Below are 25,553 nucleotides of genomic sequence, written 5' to 3'. Positions count from 1 at the left end.
GTAAATGTTTGAAGAACAACTGCAATGTTCGAAGCAAACAAACTTGTAAATGTCTTTGTAAACACTCTCTCTCCTTCTCTCTCTTTCTCTTTTTCATTTCCAAGTAAGAAGTATTTTTCAAAGTAATGTAAAGATACTATATACTGTCATAACTATGTACATATCACAATACGTCTAAAGTAGAAACCGATGGTAAAATATTAATACGTGTTATACGTTTGTTATCAAAGCTCCTATCAAAGACATTTCTGTTTTATGACAACCCAAGGGTTTGAATTTAGAATTAAAACACGTACATTCTATCTTCTGAGATTGATATGACGTGATAGAATGCTATTGTACACTAGCAATTATTTTGCATTCGTGATAATAACTGCTCGGAGAAATCTACTTCTGGTAACGTCTGTCATATTCTTGACTGAAGTCTACCTGAATATTTTATGCGGGAGAAACTACCCTTTGACTTCTTAGAGAATATCGTTCAGTCTCCCTTGCGTTCTCTTAACGACATGGATATCTTCAAGAATCGTTTCTATAAAATTAATTATCGTCTCTTATGCTTCCTTGGTTTGTGGCCATATGAAAAATCTCGTTTAATCCGTGTTTGCCTGATGAATATACCGATGCTATCGTTCAACTTAACACAAGTAACTTTTGATATTCTTCTGATATATTTTAAAAGGAGATTGAACTTATTCATTTTATTTCTTATAGATTCTTAAACTCTATACTTCTCAAGGAAACTTTGATATCATGAAAGAAGTTATACCAGTTTGGATTGTATCGTCAATTGTCATTATTAAGTATTATCTATTTGATTTCAGTGTACTCGATGTAAGTTTATGACAATGATCTATATCCCCTTAATTATAAAAAGATTTAGTTTTAACTCACGTTCGTAGATTAAATTGCTTATGGATAATATGATAATGGATTGGAATATGTGGAAGTCCAAGGAAGAGATTGACATTATGAAGAAGTTTGCCCATTCCGCAAAAATGTATACTTTAGGATACACAAGTAGGATTATATAAGGCTCCTTTTACACTGAAAAAAGGAAAGAAAATCTTCTGTCATTTCTTTTTGTAGTATACATATATGTTTTCATGTCATTATATCTATTGGCCACATTCATACCGTCCTTAATGGATGTAATTATACCTTTAAACGAGAGTCGTCATATGGAATTACCTGTCCTCGGCGAGTATTTCGTTGACGAAGAAGAACATTTCTACTTGATCTATTGTCACATGGCTATTTCAATTATAATCAACATAACGACTTTCATTGCCACTGATACTCAATTAATGGTCTTTTGTTGTCACGTTAGTGGTGTATTTTCCGTAGTAGGGTGAGAATTAAATTGTTGATAATTTTTGTTCAACTTTCTCGACTTTTTCTACTTAAGCGATTTGCGATAAATATTTCTACAACATAGTTTTCGTTTGGAAAACTTTCTGGAGAACAAGACGACTCTGAATGGATTGTCTGATCTTCAAAAAAAAGAATGTTACAACCATATTTCGCTTTCAATCAAAGGACACAAGAGAGCTTTAGAGTTAGTATTATAAAAAAAATAAATTGTTTAAATATTAATTGCGACAAGTTTTGTCGCGATTAATGAATGAAATTTTTCAAACAAAGGTTCGTCAAACGTATGGAATCTTTGTTTTCGTATTCTTTGCTGATACAATGTGGGTTGAACGTTATTTGTATGAGCATTTGTCTGTATCAAGTGAGTATCGATAGCAATTTATATACTCTCTCCTTTCATACATTTTCTTTTTATTCATAAAAAGAATTTCATTTATTATTGCAGGTAGCAGTATTGTATGATCAGTCGATAGAAGTAATTAAATTTATTGCCATTGTCTGTGCTGAGTTATTTCATTTACTATTTGCCAGTTTAGCTGGACAAAATGTAATAGATTGCAGCAGCGAAATTTATTTTAAAGCGTAAGTAATATATAAATGGGCAGCGAACGATCTGAAATAATTCAGTTAATCTATTACTTAATATTCGAGAGATATATAAACACTATAAATAAAAATATATGTCAATAATTATTTTTTTATATATCCAGTTATAGTGGCCTCTGGTATGAGGCCCCTATAGAAATACGTAAATTACTTATATTGATCATGAGAAGGAGCTTTAAATCTTCTCAATTATCCGCTGGGAAAATGTTCGTCTACTGTCTGGATGGTTTCGCAATGGTAAGCTAATAAGAAATTATAGATTTATACATTCATATGATTTTAGTAACCGATCTCAAAATTTCTTTAAGATTCTACGAACTTCTACTTCATACTTCATGGTACTTTCATCGGTTCAGTAATTAATCATTGACATTTATAAATTGTTAGTTATTTAAATATAGGTGCAATTTCAATTATATTATAAATTCTGACAGACGGTTAGAAGTGTTCATTTTGTTATTTTTTTTCAAGTTCTTATTAATTAATTTTTAAATTTATTTACTTTCCAAGCCTTTTCAGGGAAACTGCAGAATGCCTAAGACAATAATTGTTGGTAATGTATTCTTATTAATTTAAAACTTTACGATCACATAATAAAAGATGTCTACCAAAGAACAATATTCATATCATCATTTAATGAATATATAAGGTCATCAAAAAATATATAGAATATGGATTTTGATATATAACATATATATTATAAAGAATACGCTTGGGGTGTAAAATATTAAAGATTGTTTAAATATCTACCTCAATCATCACGTTGTCCTCGATTTTTTGATTAATAGATCTTATTTGAAGTAATCAAGACCTAGACGATTATATTGATTCTCTTGAACACATCATTTATGAAAATAAATCGAAACGAAAACCATCGATGTAAATATCTGAAGAAGAACTGCAATTTCGAAGAAAACATGTAAATAGCTTTTTCTTTTTCTCTCTCTTTCAACTTCGAAGAAGTATTTTTCAAAGTAATGTAAAGATACTACATACTGTCATAACTATGTACATATCACAATACGTCTAAAGTAGAAACCGATGGTAAAATATTAATACGTGTTATACGTTTGTTATCAAAGCTCCTATCAAAGACATTTCTGTTTTATGACAACCCAAGGGTTTGAATTTAGAATTAAAACACGTACATTCCATCTTCTGAGATTGATATGACGTGATAGAATGCTATTGTACACTAGCAATTATTTTGCATTCGTGATAATAACAGCTCTAGGAGAAGTCTACTTCTTGTAACGTCTGTCATATTCTTGACTGAAGTCTACCTGAATATTTTATGCGGGAGAAACTACCCTTTGACTTCTTAGAGAATATCGTTCAGTCTCCTTTGCGTTCTCTTAACGACATGGATATCTTCAAGAATCGTTTCTATAAAATTAATTATCGTCTCTTATGCTTCCTTGGTTTGTGGCCATATGAAAAATCTCGTTTAATCCGTGTTTGCCTGATGAATATACCGATGCTATCGTTCAACTTAACACAAGTAACTTTTGATATTCTTCTGATATATTTTAAAAGGAGATTGAACATATTTATTTTATTTTTTATAGATTCTTAAACTCTATACTTCTAAAGGAAACTTTAATATCATGAAAGAAGTTATACCAGTTTGGGTTGCATCGTCAATTGTCATTATTAAGTATTATCTATTTGATTTCAGTGTACTCGATGTAAGTTTATGACAATGATCTATATCCCCTTAATTATAAAAAGATTTAGTTTTAACTCACGTTCGTAGATTAAATTGCTTATGGATAATATGATAATGGATTGGAATATGTGGAAGTCCAAGGAAGAGATTGACATTATGAAGAAGTTTGCCCATTCCGCAAAAATGTATACTTTAGGATACGCAAGTAAGATTATATAATGCTTTTTTTACACTGAAAAAAGGAAAGAAAATATTCTATCATTTCTTTTTCTAGTATACATATATAGTTTCATGTCATTATTTCTATTGGTAACATTCATACCACCCTTGATGGATGTGATCATACCTTTAAACGAGAGTCGTCATATGAAATTACCTACTCCCGCCGAATACTTCCTTGACGAAGAAAAACATTTCTATTTGATCTATTGTCATATGACCATTTCAATAATAATCAATATAACAACTTTCATTGCCACTGATACTCAACTAATGGTCTTCTGTTGTCACGTTAGTGGTGTATTTTCCGTAGTAGGGTGAGAATTAAATTGTTGATAATTTTTGTTCTACTATCTCGACTTTTTCTACTTAAGCGATTTGCGATAAATATTTCTACAACATAGTTTTCGTTTGGAAAACTTCCTGAAGGACAACATGATTCAGGATGGATTATCTGATTTTCAAAAAAAAGAATGTTACAACCATGTTTCTCTTTCAATCGAAGGACATAAGAGAGCTTTAGAGTGAGTATTATAAAAGAAATAAATTGTTCAAATATTAATCGCAACAAGTTTTGTCGCGATTAATGAATGAAATTTTTCAAATAAAGGTTCGTCAAACGTATGGAATCTTTGTTTTCGTATTCTTTGCTGATACAATGTGGTTTGAACGTTCTTTGTATGAGCTTCTGTCTTTATCAAGTAAGTGTCGATTATAAATCGTACATTTTCTTATTCTATAATTTCCTTTCTTTCCATAAAAAGTATTCCATTTATTATTACAGATAAATATATTGTATGATCAATCATCAGAAGCAATTAAATATATTGCATTAGTAGTTGGCGAGTTACTCCATTTACTATTTGCCAGTTTGGCCGGACAAAATGTAATAGATTCCAGCAGCGAAGTTTATTTTAAAGCGTAAGTAATATGTAAATGGACAGCGAACGATCTGAAACAATTTAATTAAACCATTACTGAATATTCTATAGATATACATACATTACAGATGAAAATATGTGATAATAATTAATTTTTTATATGTGTAGTTATAGCGGCCTCTGGTATGAAGCACCTATAGAAGTACGAAAATTATTGATAGTGATTATGAAAAGGAGTCTTGAACCTGCTCGTGTGTCAGCCGGAAAAATATATATCTACTGTCTGGATGGTTTTTCAACTGTAAGATAAATAAGAAATTACAGATTTATAGATTCATTTGATTTTACTAACCGATCTCAAAATTTCTTTAAGATCCTACGAACTTCTACCTCATACTTCATGGTACTTTCATCGGTTCAATAATCAAGCATTGACATTTGTAAATTGTTAGTTGTTTAAATATAGGTGCAATTTCAATTATATTATAAATTCTGACAGAATGTCTAAAATAGTAATTGTTGGTAATGTATCTTTATTAATTTAAATCTATACGATCATGTAACAAAAGATGTCTACCAAAAAACAGTATTCATAACATCACTTAATGAATATATAAGGTCACCAAAAAATATATAGAATATGGACTTTAATATATAACATGTATATTATAAAAAATACGCTTGATTCTATTATTTTCGGATGTAAAATATTAAAGATCGTTTAAATATCTACCTCAATCATTATGGCGTTGTCCTTGGAACATTAAGAAATCGTATTTTAAATAATCAAGACTTGATTAATGATCGCACTATTCTCTTCAATACTTCATTCATTGAAATAGACCGAATCGAAAAGCGTAGATGTAAATATCTGAAGACCAACTACAATCTTCGAAGAAAATAAAATTGTGATCATATGAATCTTCTTCCGAGTGAGCAATATTTTTCCAAGTAATACAAAGCCATTATGATTTGTTAGAAGTATGAAATCTACACTATGTTTGAAGTAGATAAGCTGATGGTAAGATTACTACGTGTCATACGTTTGTTATCAAACTAATATTCTCACGTAACTTTGACTTTTCTTACTAAAAGATACTTCAAGGGTTTGACATTACTATCCAAGGGTTTGAATTTATAATTAAAACTCGTTCATTCTCCCTTCGTACGACTATATGGCGTGACAGAATTCCATAAAACACTAGTAATTATCTTACCTTTGTAATAATAACAGTTACAAGAGAAATCAACTTGACATAACGCGCCCGTTATATTCTTGACTGGTCTTCCTGAATATTTTATAAGAATATTACCAACCAATGTACACGAAGGCTACTTCCCTTTGATTTCCCAACAAATATCATTCACCCTGTCTAACGTTCTCTTAACGGTATGGAGATTTTCGAGAAGCGTTTCTATAAACTCAATTATCGTCTTCTATCCTTCCTTGGTTTATGGCCATACAAAAAATCTCGTTTAAGTCGTGTTTGTCTCATAAATGTAGTAATTTTATCGATCAACATGACACAGGTAACTCTTCTAATAAATCACAAAAGAATAATTTTAATTAATATATTGATTATAGGTACTTAAACTGTGTACTTCTGAAGGAAATTTCGATATTATGAAAGAAGTTATACCTGTTTGGGTTACATCATTAAATGTCGTCATTAAATATTATACTTTTGATCTCAGTATACTTGATGTATGTTCATTATAATGATCTACATTCCGTTAAATATCAAACGTCATTTATATTTACGTTTGTAGATTAAATTGCTTATGGATAATATGATGATGGATTGGAGTATGTTGAAGTCCAAGGAAGAGATTGAGATTATGAAGAAGTTCGCTCGTTTGGGAAGATTGTATACTTTAGGATATACAAGTATGATTCTAAATTGGCTCCTTTTACAAAACAAAATCTTCTGTCATTTCTTTTTCTAGTATACATATACATTTTCATGTCATTATTTCTATTGGTGACATTTATACCACCCTTAATGGATATAATTATACCTTTAAACGAGAGTCGTCATATGGAATTACCTGTTCTCGGCGAGTACTTCCTTGACGAAGAGAAACATTTTTATTTGATTTATTGTCACATGGCTGTTACAATAACAATTAGTATAACAATTTTAATTGCAACTGATACTCAACTAATGGTCTTTTGTTGTCATGTTAGTGGTGCATTTGCGGTCGTAGGGTGAGAATTAACTTTGTTGATCATTTTTGTTCTGCATTCTTGATTTTTTCTACTTAAACGATTTGCAATAAATATTTATAAATCGCAGGTTTCGTTTGGAACACTTTTTGAGAAATGACATAACTCTGGACGAATTGTCTGAACTGCAAAGAAGGGAATGTTACAAACACGTTTCACTATCTATTAATGGACACAAAAGAGCTTTAGAGTTAGTATTATAATAATGTAAGTATTAGTTTCGACAAGTTTCGTTGTGATTAACCAATGGTATTTTTTAAATGCAGATTCGTCAAACGCATGGAATCTTTGTTTTCGTATTCTTTGCTAATGCAATGTGGTTTGAACATTGTTTGTATGAGTATTTGTCTGTATCAAGTAAGTGTCGATTATAATCAATATATATTCTTAATTAATATGTTTCTTTTTGTCACAATAAACGAAACATATAAGAATTTCATTTTTTATCACAGATAATAAAGTTGTATGACAACTCGGTAGAAACAATTAAATTCATTGCATTTTTCATTGGCGAGTTAATCCATTTATTTGTTACCAGTTTATCAGGACAAACTATAATAGATCACAGTAGTGACGTTTATTTTAAAGCGTGAGTAACATGTAAATGGACTGAATGAACAATCTGAAACAATTCGGTTAATTCATTACTTAATATTCTATCGATATACATACATTATAAATAAAAATATATATTAATAAATAATTTTTTATATGTTTAGTTATAGTGGCCTTTGGTACGAGGCACCTATAGAAGTACGTAAATTATTGATATTGATAATGAGGAGAAGCCTTGAACCTTCTCGATTAACCGCTGGAGACATATTTATCTACTGTCTGGATGGTTTTGCAACGGTAAGTTAAATCAGTATTTATAGATGTATACATCCATTTAATTTTTCTAATTGAACTCAAAATTACTTCAAGATCGTGCAAACTTCTACCTCATACTTCATGGTACTTTTATCGGTCCAATAATTAACCATTGATATTTGTAAGTTATTTGTTATTTAAACGTAGAAGCCATTTCAAATTATTCAATTGCCATTCATGATATTTACACGTACATTCATAATTTGCAACATGCTCGATTATTTTTCAAACTATAATCTAGGAGTTTGTGATAAAACTGGTGAGAAAAATGTTTTGTAAAATTCTTTTAATCCATCATTGAAAAAACAAAATCAAGGATGTATCTTCTGATGTTTTGACAAGAAGTTTGAAAATAATTGGAAAAAAATAATCTGTAAATTTGAACGAATAAAAGATTTGTTATTTTTTTTAAGACAATTTAACTCATCAATAATTTATAAATGGATTTACTTTTTTAGCCTTTTCAGGGAAATTACTGGATATCTAAGCAATCAGCGATACGTCTGAACGCCTATCATTCGACTACCAAAGAATCAAGTATGTACATTATATATATCAAATGATTGATTTTTGTTAATTATTAAAATTATTTCTACTTTGATTGTAAGCAAACATAAACTTTAATTGCATCTTCCTTAAGTTAAATTAATTCAAATTTCCTACTGAAATCTATTTTACATCGATATGTTTCACTTTACCCATCTCTAGTTAGACAAGGAATCACTGACATAAATAATTTTTCATCTGCAAAAAAATAAGATCTATTGTATTTCCTAAAAATGTGACATTTTGTAATCCTATGTATTAATAAATAAGATATTAATTAATGACTATATATTCTCATCATTCGAAACTATACAGTCATCACATAAAAAAAAAAAACACAAGATGTCGAAAAAAATATAAAATATAGACTATAATACATAAAATATTTTTTACAGATATTATATATGATTGTTTTATCTTGGCGGTCAAAATATTAACAATCATTCAAATATTTACCTCATATTTCGTAGTATAGTTCTGCTACATTAGTTATGTACAATACCAATAAATGGTATTTGAAATAATCAACATTTGTTAATGGCAAGATTTTTTTTCACTTCGTTCATTGAAATACATCGAATGAATTAAACGAAAAACGTAGATGTAAAAATCTGAAGATCACTTGCGATGTTCGAAGAAAATAAATTTGTAATTGTATTTGTAATAACTCCCCCTCTGGATAAAAAGTATTTTTTCGAGTAATGTAAAGAGATATTATATGCTGTTTGAAATAAGTATGTATCACAGTATGTCTGAAGTAGATAAACTAATGGTAAAATATTACTACGTGTCATACGTTTGTTATCAAAGTAATACTTTCACCTTTTTTTTCTCCTACGAAAGATACATTTACATTATGACAAACCAAGGGTTTTAACTTATGAATAAAAATCGTTCATTTTTCTTTCGTACGGCTAGATTGATGTATACGACATAAAAGAATTCTATTGAACACTAGTTATTATCTTGCGTTCGTAATAATAGCAGCTGTAAGAAAAATCTACTTCTCGCAATACCTGTCATATTCTTGATTGATGTCTTTCTGAATATTTTATACAAGCATATCTTTCTTCTAACTTCATAGAAAATATTATTCAGTCTGTCTTACGTTCTCTTAACGGTATGGAAATTCTCGTGGATCGTTTCTATAAACTTAATTATCGTCTCTTATCCTTTCTCGGTTTGTGGCCGTATAAAAAATCAGGTTTATATCATGTTTGTCTTATAAATATTCCTATGCTATCGCTCAACATAATACAGGTATCTCTTGATTCTTCTAGTATATCTTAAGAAGAGATTACACTTATTTATTTTATTCATTATAGCTTCTTAAATTGTACACTTGTAAAGGAAATTTTAATATCATGAAAGACATTCTACCGGTTTGGATTGCATCGACAATTATCGTTGTGAAGTATTATCTTTTTGATCTCAGTTTACTTGATGTATGTTTATAATAATGTTCAAGATATCGTTAGAAATGGAACATCATTTTACTTACGTTTGTAGGTTAAATTACTTATGGATAATATGATAATAGATTGGAATATGTGGAAGTCCAAGGAAGAGATTGAGATTATGAAGAAGTTTGCTCGTTCAGGAAGAATATTTACTTTAGTATATACAAGTAGGATTCTATCCAGATTCTTTTACTCTGAAAAAAAAAAGAGAAAAAAAACAGAACTTTCTGTTAATTTTTTTTCTAGTATATATATACGTTTTCGTAATATTACTTCTATTGGTGACATTTATACCACCCTTAATGGATGTAATTATACCTTTAAACGAGAGTCGCCATATGGAATTACCTACCCACGGGGAATACTTCGTTGACGAAGAGAAACATTTCTATTTGATTTATTGTTACATGGCTGTTACAATAATGATTAGTATAACAGTCTTAATTGCAACTGATACCCAACTTATGGTCTTTTGTTGTCACGTTAGTGGTACATTTGCAGTCATAGGGTGAGAATTAAATTGTTAATAATTTTTGTTCTACTTCCTCGAGTTTTCTTACTCGCGCAATTTGCAATAAACTTTCATAAATTATAGATTTCGTTTGGAACATTTCTTGAAAGAGCATGCGACTTTGGATGGATTATCTGATCTACAAAGGAAAGAATGTTACAAACATGTTTCGTTATCTATCAAAGGACACAAAAGAGCTTTAGAGTTAGTATTACGAAAGAAAGAAATTGTATAAATTAATTGCGACAAGTTCTGTCGCGATTAATAAATGAAATTTTTCAAACGAAGGTTCGTCAAACGCATGGAATCTTTGTTTTCGTATTCTTTGCTGGTACAATGTGGCTTGAACGTTATTTGTATGAGTATTTGCCTGTATCAAGTAAGTGTCGATAATAATTTATATATACTCTTCTTTTATATTTTTTTTTTGTCTCTATAAAAAGAATATCATTTTTTATTGCAGATAGCAGTGTTGTATGGCGAATCCATACAAATAATTAAATTTATTGCATTCGTTCTTTGCGAGTTATTCCACTTATTTATTGCCAGTTTGTCCGGGCAAACTATAATAGATCACAGTAGTGACGTTTATATCAAAGCGTGAGTAACATGTAAACGAACTGAATGAACAATCTGAAACAATTCAATTAATTCATTACTTAATATTCTATCGATATACATACATTATAAATAAAAATATATATTAATAAATAATTTTTTATATGTTCAGTTATAGTGGTCTTTGGTACGAGGCGCCCATAGAAGTACGTAAATTACTGATATTGATAATGAGAAGGAGCTTTAAACCTTCTCAATTAACAGCTGGAAAAATATTCATCTACTGTCTGGATGGTTTTTCAATGGTAATCTAAATTAGAAATTACAGATTCATATGAAGATTAGAATTACAGATTACACATTCATATGATTTCGATAACTGATCTCAAAATTTCTTTAAGATCCTGAAAACTTCTGCCTCATATTTCATGGTACTTTTATCGGTCCAATAATTAACCATTGATATTTGTAAGTTATATATTGTTTAAATATACGAGCAATTTCAAGTTATTCTAATGTCAATTGTCAATTCAAATGATCAATTTTTATGTTTATATTACAGTTCTTTCTACTGTGATTCTAAGCAGATATATAATTCAATCGCATCTTTTTCAATTCAAAAGTAGCCGTAATCTTAAATGTAAATATATTGTATTTCGATAAATTTCAATTTATCTATGCATATTTAATCGAAAAACCACTAACTTCTACTTTGTAAAAAAAATATGATCCGTGATGTTCTTTAAAAATGTGACATTTTATAATCTTACTATTTAATAATTAGACATTAATTAATGGCAATATATTCTTAAAAAAAAAAAAAGGAAAAATGTTGAGATATGTATATGATATAGATTCTAATATATAATATATATTTTATAGGGATTATGCTTGATTAAATCTTGACGGGCAAAAATTAACGATTATTCAAATATCTACCTCAAATTTCATGTTGTTTTCCTGCTGAATTAATTATTTACAATGCTAATAAATCGTATTTAAAATAGTTAAAACATGGATGATCACTTTTCTTTCCTATCACTAGTTCGTTCATTGAAATATACCGAATGAATGAAACGAAAAACGTAGATGTAAAAATCTGAAGATCACTTGCAATGTTCGAAGAAAATAAACTTGTAATTGTATTTATAATAACTTTCCCTCTGGATAGAAAATATTTTTTCAAGTAATGTAAAAAGATACTATACGCTATTTGAAATAAGTATGTATCACACAGTATGTCAGAAGTAGATAAACTGATGGTAAAATATTACTACGTGTCATACGTTTGTTATACTTGTACCTAAGTTTGATTTCTCCTACGAAAGATACTCCTTCATCGTGAAAATCCAAGGGTCTCAACTTATAATTAAAAATCAATCATTCTTCTTTCGTACGACTAGACTGATGTATATGACATAAAAGATTCTATTGCACAGTAGTTATTATCTTATATTCGTGATAATAACAACTGTAGGAAAAATCTATTTCTCGTAAAGACTGTCATACTCTTGATTGAAGTCTTCTTGAATATTTTATGAGGGAGAAACTTCCCTCTAACTCGTTAGAAAATGTCATTCAGTCTGTCTTACGTTCTCTTAACGATATGGAGATCTTCGAGGATCGTTTCTATAAACTTAATTATCGTCTCTTATCCTTCCTTGGTTTGTGGCCGTATAAAAAATCACGTTTACATCGTGTTTGTCTTATAAATATTCCTATGCTATCGTTCAACATAACACAGGTAACTGTTGATTCTTCTAGTAATCTTTAATCTTAAAAAGAGATTATACTCATTTACTTTATTCATTATAGCTTCTTAAAATGTACACTTCTAACGGAAACCTTGATATCATAAAAGAAATTATACCTATTTGGGTTACATCGTTTAATGTCGTTATAAAGTATTATCTTTTTGATCTCTGTGTACTGGATGTAAGTCTATGATAATGATCTATATCTGATTAACTATAATAAGACGCCATTTTTACTTACGTTCGTAGATTAAATTGCTTATGGATAATATGATAATAGATTGGAATATGTGGAAGTCCAAGGAAGAGATCGAGATTATGAAGAAGTTTGCTCATTCAGGAAGAATGTATACTTTAGGATACACAAGTAGGATTATAAAGTGCTTCTTTTACACTGAAAAAAGGAAAAAAATTTTCTGTCATTTCTTTTTGTAGTATACATATACGTTTCCATGTCATTATTTCTATTGGTGACATTCATACCACCCTTAATGGACGTAATTATACCTTTAAACGAGAGTCGTCATATGGAATTACCTGTACTCGCTGAGTACTTCCTTGATGAAGAAAAACATTTTTATTTGATTTATTGTCATATGGTTGTTTGCGTAACAATTACTATAACAATTTTAATTGCAATTGATACTCAACTGATGGTTTTTTGTTGTCATGTTAGTGGTGCGTTTGCAGTCGTAAGGTGAGAATTAAATTGTTGATAATTTTTGTTCCACTCTCTTAAGTTTTTCTATTCAAACGATTTACAATATGTCTTTACAAACCGTAGTTTTCGTTTGGAACACTTCTTAAAGAACGACACGACTCTGGATGGATTGTCTGATCTTCAAAGGAAAGAAAGTTACAAACATGTCTCGCTATCTATCAAAGGACACAAGAGAGCTTTAGAGTTAGTATTATAAAAGAAAGAAATTGTATAAATTAATTGCGACAAGTTTTGTCGCGATTCATATATGAAATTTTTCAAACAAAGGTTCGTCAAACGCATGGAATCTTTGTTTTCGTATTCTTTGCTGATGCAATGTGGCTTGAACATTATTTGTATGAGCATCTGTCTTTATCAAGTAAGTGTATTATAATTCGTATATTTTTTTCCTTTCTTTCCATAAAAAGATTTTCATTTATTACTACAGATAAAAATATTATATGGCCGATCAGTAGAAACGATGAAATATGTTTCATTAGTAATTGGCGAATTAATCCATTTATTTATTGCTAGTTTATCAGGGCAAACTATAATAGACCACAGTAGTGACGTTTATTTTAAAGCGTGAGTAATATGTAAACGGACTGAATGTACAATCTGAAACAATTCAGTTAATTCATTACTTAATATTCTATGGATATACATAGATTATAAATAAAAATATATGTTAATAATTAATTTTTATATGTTCAGTTATAGTGGCCTTTGGTATGAGGCGCCTATAGAAATACGTAAATTACTGATATTGATAATGAGAAGGAGCTTTAAACCTTCTCAGTTAACTGCTGGAAAAATATTTATCTACTGTCTGGATGGTTTTTCAACGGTAAACTAAATTAAAAATTACGAACGTATATATTCATATGAGTTTTGTAACAAATTCAAAATATGTACTCATATCTCAAAATTTTTTTAAGATTATGCAAACTTCTACCTCGTACTTCATGGTACTTTTATCGATCCAATAATTACTCATTGATATTTGTAAGTTATTAATTGTTTAAATATACGAGCAATTTCAAGTTATTCAATTGTCAATTGTCATCCATGACATCTTATTCTTCATGTCAAACATTTACATGTGTATTCATAATTCACAACATGGTCGATTATTTCTCAAACTCTAATCCAGGAATTTGTGATAAAAATGGTGAGAAAAATGATTTAAAAAATTCTATTAATCCATCATTGAAGAAACAAGATCAAATTTTGTCTCCTGAAGATGTAGCCTCTGATACTTTGACAAGGTGTTGTAATTTACTGAAGAAAAATTGTTCTAAAAATTCTGATGAATAGAATGATACATTTTGTTATTCTTTCCAAGAAAATTTATCTGATTAATAATTTATAAACGGGTTTACTTTTCTAGTCTTTTCAGTGAAACTGCAGGATGTTTAAGCAACCAGCGATATATCAAAGCACCTATCATTCGGCTATCAACGAATCAAGTATGTATATTGTATATACCAAATGATTGATTTTTGTATTTATATTAGAATTATTTTTACTTTGAATGTAAGCAGACATATACTTCAATTGCATCTTCCTCAAGTCAAATTAGTCCAAATTTCCAACGTAAATCTATTGTACATCGACATGTTTCACCTCACCCACCTCTATTTAGACAAGGAATCACTGAAACAGATACTTTCAAATCTGTAAGAAAAACAAGATCCATGGTATTTCCTAAAAGTGTGACATTTTTGTAATATCATACATTAACAGATATGATACTAATTGATGGCAATATATTCTTATCAATCTAAAACTATACAGTAATGAATACAGCTTGGCATAGAAGTAGCTCTGCTTCCACTCCAGATTTAAAAGTTGATCATCAAAAAACACTATTTGTAACAACATCACCTAAAGAAAATATAAAATGGCGAAGTGTGTATAGAATATGGACTTTAATATATAATATGCATGTAATAGAGATTACTCTTGATTGTATTATTTTGGTGGGTAGAATGTCCAATAATTCTTTGACATATATTATATAATTATTATCTTCAGGTTGCAGGATTTATACATCTAGCTGCAGGTATAATTCTGGCTATACACAAAAACATTATACTGACAGTAGTGAAACAAGAAATACATACTTTAATAAGAACAACTTTTATTATTGTATCCTTAGTACTCTTGATCTATTCTATTATCGCACTTTATTTCCTTCACAAAGGACGACAAAAAAGAGCAATAGTTGGTGGCAATATAAGCTTTACATCTTATTTTTTCGTATTAAACATCTATTTCCTTCTTTTAGCATGCAGCTTCTTCTTTAATTATGGCATTAGTTATGCTATTCATTGCTTCCATGCAAAATAGAGTAGAAACTAATCTTTTAAATAACGTGGAAATGAATATGCTCTCAATGATTAATTCTAAAACAATACACTTTTCTTCATCTACTTTGGATACATTTCATATAATGGTATGCATTACATTGTAAATAAATCAGATATATATATAAATGCTTGATAAATAATTCATTAATATATCCCACTTTATACAGTTTAAATGCTGCGGAGCAAAAGGCAATTTGGATTGGTGTAAAAACGAAAAATTTCTTAAGGGAATCAATTTCAAAACTGATCAAATGAATTCTATAAATCTTTTAGGTCTTTACATTTGCCATATCCCGATATCTTGTTGTGCATCATCTGTCGACGAATATAATGTATCTGTTGTTTCAAATGGGTAAAAACATAATAACAAAAAATCTAAATATGAATTTCTAATATAAAATGATCGTTATTATTATTTCCAGCCAAAAATCATGCTCATCATACCCAACACCATGGAATACCTATCGTCCTGGATGTTTAACACCATTAAAACTTGAAGTATATTACATGGGTACATTATACAGGGTTATATGCTTCACGACTATCATAGTATTGGTAAATATTTTGTTTTGAAAATTTGTTTGGAAATATTAATATAAAAACTTTCAAAATAATTTCATATTTCTTATACAGCTTTTATCTATGGCATCTTCAATACTTCTCTGCATTTATCCGTAAAGTAATCATAGTATGAAGTATAAAAAACAATCGCATAATATAAAAAAAATTACGAAAAAAAGAAATTTTTCTTAATATAAAATTCGTATCAATGTGTGTGGCATAAAGGAAAAGATATCCTGTTCTAATAACTAGGTTATTATCATTTACGTAGAAAATATAACACGTCTAATGTAAATCTAATTGATTTATAAACGAAAAATTATATAAACGAACATATATATATATATATACAAATATTTAAATTATTATATTACTCACAGAATTTTTCCAACATTCTCGCACGTTCCGATACCAACTATGACATTGTTGCCAGTACCTCTCGACGTAATTCAAACTAACCGCGCAAGTTTTCGAACGAATGAATTTTCCTTTTTCTATTTCAAAAAAATAACCTACAAAATAATTCCTCAGATAAATCACCTCGTAAAAATATACTGTCTTATTAAATAAATTCTAACATTAATTCCATTTGCAATTCGAAATGAATATAACAATATATTATTTTTAAATAATCATAATAATTCAAATTTAATTCTTACGAAGCGTCCAATCACATTCGATTAAGGATCGATTATCGAATAATCTATAATTTCTCGATTATTAAAAGTACATATTCGATTGTTATTGATACGAAAGATATATATCGCAAACGATTTGTCTAATCGCGCGATTCGTTCTAGCGCGCGCTACATTCGCATCAAGAAAAAGACAGAAATACGCGCGTTGACTTATCCGATCTGGCAGTCGATCGCGGAACGCTCAGGTGTGCGTTTATCGTATTTCTCTAACATAAACGTCGAACGTGTGATATGTTAGTTATCATTTAGTGACACGTGGATGAAATAAAAAAAAAAACCGTGCATATTAATATCGTGATCATAAAAACAAAAAAAAAAGAAATAAAAAAAAAATCAATAAAAATTGTAGACGCACATAAAAAATATTTATAAGTTATATTCTTTCCTTTTTTTTTTTTTTTACCAATAAGAGAATGCAAAAACAATACGTATCCTCGTTTTCCAGAAGAAAGATGTCGTATTTTGGAACGAAACTTGCAGTTTTTATGATCGCGTGTGGCCTTGTTCTTGGTCAAAGTGATAATCAACAGGTCGACGATCCAGACAAGATCCTTTTTCCTGAATCAACCAATCAAAATACCGCTGATAATATAAAAAGATCTCCAGCAAGGTTGAAACCGGATGACAGTGTACTGCTGGTAAATTAACACATATTTTTACTTTCATTAAAATCATTAAATAAATATATATTAATAATAAATAATTAACAAGTTATATAAAAAACGAGACATGAATCAATACATTTGTTAAATTTAATGTCTCCTCGTTTCCTTCTCTTTCAATATTATGAGATATCATTCATAATTAAAAAAAAAAAAAAAAAAAAAAAAGAAAAGAAAAGAAAAGAAAAAGAGAAAAACGAACAAAAAAAAAATGATGATTAAAGATGCTGTTGTCATTTCAATTAGAACTCTTTCCTCGTAATACTACTTATAAGATATTTATGATTTACAAAGCTTTGCGTTCGTAACTCGAAAAGACTTGCGTAATCCTTCACGTCGCGAAAATTAGGTCCGGTTATGCTGGAATTTCATTCTTTTCGTCATCGACACGTTATTCTCTTTTTTATTTTAACGTTATTGCGGATATCAATCCTCATTTCGTATCAATTCGATAACATGCATATGTGTATGACACATATGTATATATAGGCAACGTACCTGTTATACGCACAGATACATTTATTTGACTTAAAGGTTGGTTAAGAGGATGATATTGAACGTATAACGTATCATGTTTCCTTTCAAGAATTACATTCAATTTCTATTCAGGCCCGTCGGATGACGTCGAAGGCCGAATTATTACTAATGTCGAGGACGTTTGTACCTTCGATTACCTAGAATGCAAGTGTGTTATATAGAAACATATGTACGTATGTATGCATTGTATGTACATACTTGTGAATTCTTTGCACGATGTCGACCATACTCTGTTCGATATGTATGTATGTGTATATATATATATATATATATATATATATATATATATATATATACTTAATTATCCAATGTCCAGTATAACAATTGTGTAAATTCCACATTTGTCGCTATGTATAGATATTTTAGTCACCAATAGAATCATTATCTCCTTTCAATACATATTTCTCATTATTTTCTTGGAAAGTCCATCGCTATTATGTGTTGTTAAAAGTGAAAGTATGCATTCGTTATGTTCTTGCTCGTTATATCATCGTAGTATCGATATCATACATGGAACAAGAATATTTTTCATATGTATGAGTAATTGTATCTATAAAAAATTATAAATTATAAATAGATATATATTGTTTAAAAGTGTAAAAAAAAATTAATTAACAATGATATCTAGTATATCTGTTATATACAAATAATATATACCATGTATGCAATTCAATCTATAAAAATTATAAATTATATATGATATTTATTGCAAATATAATTAAAAAATAAATAGAGAAGATTATATTTACCAAACATAGGACAAGAATATATGTTATATGCAGATCTATATACCACATGCAATTGGATCTAAAAAAAATCATAAATTATATAAAATATACATTTATATTAAACAGAAACAAAATTAGAAAAAAATAATAATAAAAAAAAACGAATTAAAATTGGAAGAATATATTTTAAAAAACTGTCTATGTACGTATGTTTTATATATCCTGTTTTACATAATAATTCAATTACTATCATTGATCATATCTCATGTACATTGTATATAGATATATATATATTTTTTTTTTATTTCTTCGTCGACAAAAAATGAATCAGACATGTTGCGATCTTGAATCGTGATCATCAGAAAGTTGACAATTATCGTTGATCTTATCTAATCAAATCGTTACTGTAATCGTTCCAGCTTCCAACAACAAGGACGAAGGAAGTTCTGCATTCGAGCTAGATTTGAATTAACCGGACGCATTAAATGCGCGAATAGTGGCCGACTTGTCAAGTTTATTTAACTAGCACGGCATCTTTTAATGCTTGAACTTTGCATTCTTACACCTCATTTCGTTTGTATAATCACATTAGTAAGACATATGATATGATAGATATATGATGTGATGGTCTATCATTGTTGCGTTCTTGGAAAATCATTAACAAATGAATGAAATATGTTTAATCAACTTGAGTATTCATTGAACACGAATACGTCATTTAAAATTCGATAAGAACAATTTACTATTTAATTTCGAGCGTTCAGAAATTCTCTTTTTTCTTTATTTTTATATTTATGACCTACATAATAAAATATTAAAACGTATTATAATAATTAATAAATCTACTACTACTACTGTTGCTTCTAATTATCGAATTAAACTTATAATAATAATCCAGAAGAGAAAAATTATTGCAATAATATTTCATAGATATTTTTAAAGAAAGAACTCGTTCTCTTTGCATGGTACTTATTTTACTTATTGGAATATTCAAACGAGTTTAACAACAGGTTCTCTTCTCGACACTGACCGGATTTTGTGGCTCTATAGTTTTGCTTGTTAGAAAGTATGTCTCCCTTTTGCACAAAGTACTGAGTTATTGTATCAATCGAATCTATTATTAATATAAAAGTATATTTATTAATTAATATATCAAAGTATTACTAATATAGAAATCTTATTAATGCATGACATACTTTAATCATTCTGCTTAATCGTGATCTAGAATTTTGATTATTAGAAAGTACGTATGATCTCTTGGCAAGTATTGAATTATGCAAATTTTGCTAATAATACACAAGTAGTTCTAATCACATTATACTCTATCATTGACATAATCGTTGTAATTGTTGATTCTAGAAATATAATATATTGATTAATAATTCGCATTATTATCATCTCTATTCGATTGAAAATATAGTTAAAAACTAAATGTAAATGAACACGAAGCAGCATTAAGACCGGTTTAATTATTTTTCAATGTCATCGTCACACGTAAGTCAACATCACAGATCATTGCGTTTATCGTACGACCTTCAGTTAGAACAAGGCCTATTTTTATTATAATGCATAATGATGTTATCAAGCAACGATTTAACATCATTTATTATAATTATATAATTTTCTCTCTCTTTCTTTCTTTCCTTTTTTTTTTCCTTATTCAAGAACAAAATTGGATACCGTCATATTATTTAATAAGAATCATTGAATAAGAATTAGTATCTTCTGTATATAGTATATAACAAAATTCCTATATCTCTGTAAATAATTTAAAGTTTATTTATGTTATATGCATTTTTATTGTCACTTTGAAACTTGCATGTTTCTTTAAAAATGAAACATTTAGATCGATTATAATAATTTTTGGGTCACATTTTCTTTGAATCACATTTCTTTTATTTTACGGATTATTGACCTAAAAGATAATTATCACCTTAGTCATAACAGTATCCGCGATCGAAAATGACTCAGGAATCGATTAGTACCGGGAATACCTTGATCGATGGATCAAGTTTTTATTTTTACTTGTAATACTCTTTTTCTTTCTTTTCACATGTTTTCTCTTCCTTTTTTCTAAAATATACTTTCCGTATGTTGAGCTGTAGAATGAAAAAAAATAATTATATGTGTATAGATGTATATATAACGAAAAACGAAAACAGTAGACGATAAGATCGGTAAGATAAGATAATTCGTTCAATTTTCAAGAAATTCAAGAGATCTCGATTATTTTCAATTATTAGTAATACTGGCTTAAATAAATATCAGTTTTTTTTTTTTATTACAAATATTTCATGTTATATCTAAATAAATATATTATTTTTTCTTTCTTTTTTTTTCATTAAAAACTTTTAATATTTTATATTTAAATAAATAACATCAATATTATTTATATTGAAAATTCTGTCATTACTTATTGACCAATCCAATAGATTATCTTTGTGATATATCTAATCAATCTTAAGGATAAAAACTGAAAAAAAAGAAAAAAAGAAAAGAAAAACAACAAGCTTTACTCATGATTAATAAAATAAATAGATAAATATTGGTCTGTTAAGAATGTTTTTTATGATCTTCTTCTATATATGCTGATAATAAATTATCAGAGCAAATGATTTTCTTACGACGTTACGTTGTTTTCAGTCGGCATGTTAAAAAATATAAAAAAAGAGAGAGAGAGAGAGAGAGAAAGAATTTTGCGTGGGCTACACGATAAAGTGCAATTTGTAAAGTAGACAATAAGATTATCGTTGGCACTATAAGTGCGTCACTAAATATTGCCAAGCGTATGAGAGAACGTCTTTTAAGTGCTACGATATAATAGTTATCTTACGTATTTCCTCTCACGCGTCACGTTTTTTATTTTTGTTTTATTTTGTTTTCTTTTCTTCTTTTGCTTTTTTTTCCTGCATTAAAAATATGACTGGCTTTTCAAAAGGATGTGCGTGTCGAGAAGTAATACTTATAAAAGAAAAAAAAATATCATTAACTTAGACTACCTGAAATAATTGAATAAATTTATATGTGCAAAAAAAAATATATATATATCCTTCGCACACAAAATTAGAATTATAAAATTATAAATTATATATGATCTTGATAAATTATAAATTGATAAAAATATCTTGATTCATTTACCTGATATTTTATATAAATTATAAAACAGACGTCATTTATTTTCTTGAAATATTCATAAACTTAGACAATTTTTTCTTCCAACTGATTCGACTGAATTAGAACGTTATAATTATTATTTTTTCTTAGTTTCTTTTTCTTTTTTTTTTTTTTTTTTATCATTAGCCACAATCAAACAAATAGGGAAGTTTCCTTCTTCATTATCAATACACATGTAAATCGGATTCTTCTTTCAATTTTCTCTGACGTTTTTTCCTTATCTTTTTTAGGCTTCATTAAAGATCGCTCAACGCATGAATTCGATCGAATCTTATGAAGAGTTTCTCGAATTTGTTAATGTTCCAGAAGATAAGAAAATTCATATAGCTGGTAAGCATTAATTTAATTAATTAATAACAATTCAAATAAAACATTATTTATATTTCTTTGCGATACAAAAAATAAAAAGAAAATCATCCCACGAAACTTTACTTATACTTTACACGTACGCACGCTATACTAAAAAAGAAAAAAAAAAGACAAAAGAATTATTGTCTTTAACTTCGTATTCGCTACTGCAACTGGATCTTATCTTAAAGAGGAAAAAAAAAAGGGTAAATGTTTTCAATTACGAATAAAGTACACATGTATATATATATGTGCGAAGAGAATCGCTTATCCAAACGTGCGTTATCAGTAGAAATATGAGATCATCCTATAAATTATCACTGTCCTCATATATTTCGTCCCTTTTTATAACATCTCACTCGATATTTCAAATCGTTCAAAAAAAAAAAAAAGAGGAAGAAAAAAAAGAATAATAAAAAGAAAAGAAAAAAAAGTATAGAAAAAATTTTAAGCCTATTTTTCGAGGTTTTTTAGATTTGTAATTTTACAATCCCTGAAAGAAAAAAATTGGCTTAAAAAAAAAGTGTAATTGATATATAAAATTTTTCCATACAGAAACTTTTGATTCATCCTGTATTTTATCTTGCTCCACTCGTTCGGTTCGTACCAAACGTATCTTCTTCTTCTTCTTCTTCTTCTTCTTGCATGGTTGTATTCACTCTAATGGTCCTGATCTCATTGGTGCCATTTCCTCTTCCAATTTTACTCTATTGATGCTCTTCTCTCTTCGTCCATTCTCGTCTCATATATAAAGCTTGAAAAGATTGCACAAATCGGCTTCGTTTCATCACACGTATACGATATCTTCTTCTTACTTCACAACTTCATTCGAATTAATACTTCATGTTCTTCCTTTTGAGATAAAAAAAAAAAAAACCCAAGTCTCCAGCATATTTTATTCAACCAATTTTAATATCTACCTTTTTATATGTTTCTTTCGATTTCGAAAGATCCTGTTTTCTAATTGAGTCATATGTATATGTAATTGACGTCGAAGATCTGATATTTAAAGCAGACTTCTTTCCTTCTTTTCTTTTTCTTTTTTCTTTTTTTTTTTTCTTTCTTTTAAATAAAACCAAATGATTCCTTCCAAGAAGATATAGGAAAGTAGTTTATGAAATGGTATGTGATATGTTTGAAACAGTGAAATCATCAGATTTTTACCTGTTCCAACAGTTCTCTTCATAATCATTACCAACGATCGGTCTTAATGTTTTTGAATAGATGCTTGGAATTGATTAAGTTCTTTATGCGATAAACTTTCAAACGTTTCTCTCGCCTCGGGCAATTTTACCGAGCAAATCCGAGGATTATAGTTTTTTAGCCAATAAAGTAAAACCATTTCGAAGCAACCATTTGTAAATGATATCCCTCGGAAATATTTATTCATCAGGCATATTATCTATTATCTGAAAATAAAATAAAACATAGAAATTTTTCTAACATTTTATATATGTATATAAAATTGTTAAATTTTTAATCAAAGGTAAAAATTCAATTTGTTTAGGTAGAATAGGAAATAGCGGAGAAAGATCGAATGCAGAACGACCCAAGCCAGCCACTTGTATGCCAGAATTACAATCAGTATCTTTGAGACAAGAAAATAGACCTTCTACATTTTATTATCCATCTTGTACGAGAATCAAAAGATGTGGTGGATGTTGCGGGCATTATCTACTCACATGCCAACCTGTTGCATCAGAAATTCGAAATTTCGAGGTGATTCATTTAATCAATCGACAAGTATCATCTTTGATCTTTCATTATTAAGAGATAATAACAATTCATATTCTTTTCTTTTCTTTTTTTGTTAATATCAAAGGTAATAGTCTCGGAAATTGGTGAAGATCTACAAGTAACATATAAGGGTAAAGAAATAGTGGCATTGGAGGAACACACGAAATGCAAATGTGACTGCAAAGTTAAGGCAGAGGTAATTTCAAGTCGATTGTTAACAGATAATCGAGAAACGTTTCTAAAACTTGTCTTCTTTTTATTTCACCTGTAAAGCTTTTTTATCTTTTCAATTTTAACCTAGAGTTTATATCTCATTCTTTTTTACCTGATTTAAAAATGACAATATTACTTTCACTGGATTGATAGACATATCCTATTTTGAATACGTCCTTCTATTATTATATCCGTCCTAATTTCTCACCATCGAACGTTAACAAACACGTTTGAAAGTACTTATCTTTAAACTACCGCATCCGCTTTGATTAAATCAAATTACGCATTCTACGACAAGGTCAAAATGTTCTTTTTACGTTCGTTATGCAAAAAGTAATAATTATATATTTCTTATTATTTAAATAAAAAAGAAAATATAATTTTAACTCTTAGCACTGCAACGAGAAGCAAGTCTATGAAAGGGACGAATGTAGATGCGCTTGTATAAACACAGACGAAGAAGAAAAATGCAAGGCAAATAACAACATTAAACTTTGGGATAATGAAGTCTGTACGTGTGCCTGCAGAGAGATTGAAGAGTGTTCAACTGGCTCCTATTTCGACCACAATACGTGCAGGTGTGAGAAGAAACAATAAGGGAAAACTGCTAAAAGGATTACTTCTGCACTTCTTACCGTATTCTACTCTCTATCATTATCTTGTAAGCTGTGAAGCACGAAGCGTTCCTATTTCACACAAATTTTATTAATTTCTTTTTTCCTTTTCTTTTCCCTTTCTTTTCTATCTTCTTTATCTTTCTTCGCTTGATGTCAATTATTTTCTTCACAGCTTTCTTGCTTTCTTCTCTGCATTCATCTTCTTTCTCTAAAAATTATGCATCAAAGGATATATACATTCTAATCTTGCTGCTATTTTTGATACTAATATAGTCAGTTTGCTCTCATGCCATTTATATTATTTTTCATATACGTTTAATATTTTTTTTTTTCTTACTATTATATACAATTAAGAAAAACTTAATTACATCTTATCAACCGGACAACTTTGTAACACAAATAATATTTATTCAAGGTGTCAACGAGTTCCGATATTCTCACAATTTGGTGATTTATCTAAAAAGGTTGGATACAGGTTTGGGCAAACTCAAAGACCTGAAAACGTACCACCTGTGATAGTGACTTTAGATG

The 25,553-nt window shown here is 28.7% G+C and overlaps 7 protein-coding genes across 18 annotated transcripts in view; 6 read left to right on the top strand and 1 right to left on the bottom strand.

Annotated features, from left to right (window-relative positions):
• Positions 1-437: 437 nt before the first annotated feature.
• Positions 438-8,434, top strand: LOC127070541 (uncharacterized). The gene is made up of 16 exons (XM_051008647.1): positions 438-647; positions 715-834; positions 3,737-3,865; positions 3,911-4,185; positions 4,273-4,392; positions 4,479-4,569; positions 4,653-4,789; positions 4,918-5,050; positions 6,335-6,454; positions 6,520-6,637; positions 6,697-6,958; positions 7,047-7,166; positions 7,243-7,333; positions 7,429-7,565; positions 7,696-7,828; positions 8,305-8,434. Exons 1-16 carry the CDS (start codon positions 441-443, stop codon positions 8,407-8,409), a joined length of 2,298 nt encoding a protein of 765 aa, XP_050864604.1. The 5' UTR covers positions 438-440; the 3' UTR covers positions 8,410-8,434.
• On the top strand, positions 1,440-2,966 carry LOC127070495 (uncharacterized). Its single transcript, XM_051008572.1, has 3 exons — positions 1,440-1,735; positions 1,820-1,956; positions 2,085-2,966. Exons 1-3 carry the CDS (start codon positions 1,625-1,627, stop codon positions 2,224-2,226), a joined length of 390 nt encoding a protein of 129 aa, XP_050864529.1. The 5' UTR covers positions 1,440-1,624; the 3' UTR covers positions 2,227-2,966.
• Positions 8,435-10,591: 2,157 nt separating the features above from the next.
• LOC127070540 (odorant receptor 4-like) lies at positions 10,592-11,235 on the top strand. The gene is made up of 3 exons (XM_051008646.1): positions 10,592-10,742; positions 10,827-10,963; positions 11,094-11,235. Exons 1-3 carry the CDS (start codon positions 10,632-10,634, stop codon positions 11,233-11,235), a joined length of 390 nt encoding a protein of 129 aa, XP_050864603.1. The 5' UTR covers positions 10,592-10,631.
• Positions 11,236-12,417: 1,182 nt separating this feature from the next.
• LOC127070539 (uncharacterized) lies at positions 12,418-14,231 on the top strand. Its single transcript, XM_051008645.1, has 6 exons — positions 12,418-12,665; positions 12,737-12,856; positions 12,925-13,053; positions 13,095-13,372; positions 13,460-13,579; positions 14,090-14,231. Exons 1-6 carry the CDS (start codon positions 12,459-12,461, stop codon positions 14,229-14,231), a joined length of 996 nt encoding a protein of 331 aa, XP_050864602.1. The 5' UTR covers positions 12,418-12,458.
• A 216-nt stretch (positions 14,232-14,447) lies between these two features.
• LOC127070493 (uncharacterized) lies at positions 14,448-16,861 on the top strand. Of its 3 annotated transcripts, none has more exons than XR_007784528.1 (6): positions 14,448-14,643; positions 14,766-14,844; positions 15,666-15,833; positions 15,915-16,079; positions 16,170-16,302; positions 16,381-16,861. XR_007784528.1 is itself a non-coding variant. In XM_051008568.1 (6 exons), exons 1-6 carry the CDS (start codon positions 14,498-14,500, stop codon positions 16,423-16,425), a joined length of 756 nt encoding a protein of 251 aa, XP_050864525.1. In that variant the 5' UTR covers positions 14,448-14,497; the 3' UTR covers positions 16,426-16,861. The 3 variants fall into 3 exon arrangements, 2 of the variants coding, with proteins under 2 accessions (XP_050864525.1, XP_050864527.1); XM_051008568.1 differs by having other exon boundaries at positions 15,915-16,099; XM_051008570.1 differs by lacking the exon at positions 16,381-16,861 and having other exon boundaries at positions 16,170-16,307.
• Positions 16,862-17,104: 243 nt separating this feature from the next.
• LOC127070491 (uncharacterized) overlaps positions 17,105-25,553 on the top strand; it is an 8,736-nt gene continuing 287 nt past the window's right edge. The window contains exons 1-7 of one of the 6 annotated variants that reach the window (XM_051008566.1): positions 17,105-17,191; positions 17,452-17,644; positions 22,338-22,437; positions 23,963-24,174; positions 24,278-24,388; positions 24,799-24,983; positions 25,438-25,553. The exon at positions 25,438-25,553 is cut by the window's right edge and continues 287 nt beyond it. In XM_051008566.1, coding sequence (XP_050864523.1) covers positions 17,459-17,644; positions 22,338-22,437; positions 23,963-24,174; positions 24,278-24,388; positions 24,799-24,983; positions 25,438-25,553 — 910 coding nt within the window. In that variant the 5' untranslated portion in view covers positions 17,105-17,191; positions 17,452-17,458. Of the gene's footprint in view, positions 17,645-22,337; positions 22,438-23,962; positions 24,175-24,277; positions 24,389-24,798; positions 25,067-25,437 lie in introns of all 6 variants that reach the window. The other 5 variants (XM_051008565.1, XM_051008564.1, XM_051008563.1 and 2 more) reach the window with 5 other exon arrangements.
• LOC127070490 (uncharacterized) overlaps positions 19,114-25,553 on the bottom strand; it is a 69,395-nt gene continuing 62,955 nt past the window's right edge. For all 5 annotated transcript variants that reach the window (XR_007784523.1, XR_007784525.1, XR_007784526.1 and 2 more), the window contains 3 exons: positions 25,041-25,230; positions 22,072-23,864; positions 19,114-21,032 (listed from right to left, as the gene is read on the bottom strand). The gene's annotated coding sequence lies outside the window, so the exon portion shown is untranslated. The remainder of the gene's footprint in view (positions 21,033-22,071; positions 23,865-25,040; positions 25,231-25,553) is intronic.

Source organism: Vespula vulgaris, chromosome 18, assembly GCF_905475345.1.
Source record: "Vespula vulgaris chromosome 18, iyVesVulg1.1, whole genome shotgun sequence".
Taxonomy (NCBI): domain Eukaryota; kingdom Metazoa; phylum Arthropoda; class Insecta; order Hymenoptera; family Vespidae; genus Vespula; species Vespula vulgaris.
This window is presented reverse-complemented; position numbering and strand designations above follow the sequence as displayed.